The 2,992-nt window shown below is 40.3% G+C and overlaps 1 protein-coding gene across 5 annotated transcripts in view; it reads left to right on the forward strand.

Moving 5' to 3' along the window:
- LOC102762010 (eukaryotic translation initiation factor 2-alpha kinase 3) overlaps nucleotides 1-2,749 on the forward strand; it is a 66,222-nt gene extending 63,473 nt beyond the window's left edge. For all 5 annotated transcript variants that reach the window (XM_006773311.2, XM_015570202.1, XM_006773310.2 and 2 more), the window contains one exon: nucleotides 2,577-2,749. In XM_006773311.2, coding sequence (XP_006773374.1) covers nucleotides 2,577-2,730 — 154 coding nt within the window. In that variant the 3' untranslated portion in view covers nucleotides 2,731-2,749. The remainder of the gene's footprint in view (nucleotides 1-2,576) is intronic.
- Nucleotides 2,750-2,992: the final 243 nt, after the last annotated feature.

The following is a 2,992-nucleotide window of genomic DNA, read 5'->3' on the forward strand; positions in this document are numbered from 1 at the left end:
GAGGGGCAATTGGGGGTGACCTGGACAGCAGGAGGGCAGTTAGGGGTGATCAGGCCAGCATGCAGTGGTGGTTAGGGGTGATGAGGCTGGTGGGGGGTGGCAGTTAGGGGCGATCAGGCCGGCAGGCAGGCAGGCGGTTAGGAGCAGGCAGTCCGGATTGTGAGAGGAATGTCTGACAGTCGGCTTAGGCCCAATCCCTGGAATTGGGCCTAAATTGGCAGTCCCAGATTGTGAGAGGGATCTCAGATTGGAGAGGGTGCAGGCTGGACTGAGGGACACCCTCCCACCCCCATGCATGAATTTTGTGCACCGGGCCTCTAGTCATCATTATCATATTATGCTTTGGTTGGTTGAATGGATGACTGGACACTTAGCATATTAGGCTTTTATTATATAGGATTTGGTCATATCTTTTTTTTGGGACAGATTCCTAGAAGTAAAATTTCTGACTCAGAACAGCGTGATATTTAAGATGATGAGCTTTCAGTAATACCTTCCTTTCCACATATTATAGAAGGCTCCTATGGACTCTTTTTCCTTTTTTAAAAAATTCTTATTTAATTTTATTGGGGTGACATTGGCTAATAGGATTATATAGGTTTCAGGTGTGCATTTCTATAATACATTATCTATATATTGTATTGTGTTTTCACTACCTCAGGTCAAGTCTCCTTCTGTCACCATTTATCCCCTTTATTGTCTTCTACCTCCCCTACCCCCCTTTCCCTTTGATAATCACCATACTGTTGTCTCTATCTGTGAGTTGTTGTTGTTCTTGTTTGTTTGCTTAGTCCCTTCACCTTTTTCACCCAGCCCCCAAACCCCTTTCCCCTCTAACAGTTGTTAGTCTGTTCTCTATCTATGAGTCTGTTTCTGTTTTGTTTGTTAGCTTATTTTATTCTTTAGATTCCACATATGAGTGAAATCATATGGTGCTTATCTTTCTCTGACTGGCTTATTGTACTTAGCATGGATTCTTGATTAAATGTGCTCTAATTACTGAGCTGTCCTAACTGGTAATTGGATGTTTATCCAACAGATAGGGACACGGGAATGGGATGGTTTGATACTGTGGAACTAATGCCTTCCTTTGGTGTATAATTGTTGAGTAGTTTAAATATTTACATGTGCAAGGCACCACATAGGAAAGGCTTCTGTGTTCAAGAACCTGTAACCACTTGAGGATTTTGTATATGTACTCAGATAATTACAGTGCAAGGAAGATTGTGACCCATAACTTGGCTAAGTAAGTATCTTCTCATGGAAAAAGCAAAAATGTAGCTGAATGGCAGTCAAGGAAGGCAAGCTTTATTGGGGTAGTGACATCTGCGCTGAATATTCAAGAGTATTCTTTCTGCCCTAGTTTGTTTTGCTCAGTGGATAGAGCATTGGCCTGTGGACTGAAGGGTCCTGGGTTCAATTCCAGTCAAGAGCACATGCTTGGGTATCAGGCTCCATCCCCAGTAGGGGGCATGCATAAGGTAGACAATTAATGATTCTCTCTCATCATTGATGTTTCTATCTCTCTCTCCCTCTTCCTTCTTCTCTAAAATCAATAAAAAAAATATTTAAAAATAAAGAGTAGCCTGTCCCTCGGTAGTCAGATGCGTAGGGGAGGGATGGCCAAGTACATGAAGAGGCCTGAGCAAAGGCTGTAGGCAGGCACTCAGGTGGTAAAGGACCAAGGAGTGTTCTGGCAAGGGTGGAGCAAAAGGTGAGAAGTGGGGGTGGAAGAGAGGATAGAAAAGATGGTTTGCAGCACCTTAAATGTCAAGCAAAGGAGTTTAGATTTTATTTCATAGACAGTTGTGCCTTTGAACAGAAGAATGACGTCCTCAAAGTGGAGGTGACTGGAGAGGGTGTATAGACGGTTGATGTGAGGAAAAGGTCATAGATGAGAATGTTAGTTGAAAGATTTATTTTTGTATAAGTTTAGTCTTAAGATACAGAACATTAGTGGGGACAGATGAGAAAGCAATGAGTGTAAAGAATTGAAAAGGAGGAGCTAATCGAATTTGATAACTAGCTGAATGTGAGGACCTAGAAGTTGAATTCAGAAGCATACCAGGATTCTCAAAGAGGGGACAGCAAGCACAGGAGAAAAGTGGGAGTAGCTGACCATCTCCTAGGGCAGGAAGAGAATATAACTTGTACTTAGGTTGTTTCAGGTGAGAGCGGGATCCTTAGAAATAATGAGATTACATCCATCTGAAAGCTGTCCCAGTAAACTTCAAATCCAGATGCTTTTAACTACGTTAAACTTCATTGCCTGTGATAGTCATTGGTTGAGGCTTGCTTTAAACAAACTTACTAGGAGAAGCTATTCAGATTGTAAAATGTTCCCTGTTGGGTGGTCGTTCTCCATCCTCCTGAGCTCTGTTTTCTGAACACTTGACTTTGTTCCTATTCACCCTCTTATTCATTAAAAAACATTAAGCAATAATCTTTAAAGGTCTGTAGTCATCCATTTTTATTGAGCCAGGACAGCTTTTTTTTATTTTTAAGTGAAGCAATAGATGTGCTTGTAGCAAAAAACAAAACAAAACACTAACATGTCCTCTTTATTTTTTTTTAAGGGAATTGGCTCGGGAGAAGGTAATGCGAGAAGTTAAAGCCTTAGCCAAGCTGGAACACCCAGGCATTGTTAGGTATTTCAATGCTTGGTTGGAAGCACCACCAGAGAAATGGCAAGAAAAAATGGATGAAATTTGGCTGAAAGATGAAAGGTAACATTGTTAGACATAGACTCAAAAACTAGTATATCCTTTCAGGTTAGTTTTTTGTTTATGCAAACAAGATATTTCTATAACTTACAGATGACTTTCTAAAAAATAACAGCAGATTACTGTTCTCATCATATTTTGGAATGTTCTCTTGTCACTTGTTAGGTGAAAGCTCATTTAGTATTTAAACATGAATTTTTTTCCTTTTTTGTCCAGAACATGAATTTTTTATTAAATTTATTAGGCTGACATTGGTTGATAACATTATA

Source organism: Myotis davidii, unplaced genomic scaffold, assembly GCF_000327345.1.
Source record: "Myotis davidii unplaced genomic scaffold, ASM32734v1 scaffold1167, whole genome shotgun sequence".
In the NCBI taxonomy this organism is placed as follows: domain Eukaryota; kingdom Metazoa; phylum Chordata; class Mammalia; order Chiroptera; family Vespertilionidae; genus Myotis; species Myotis davidii.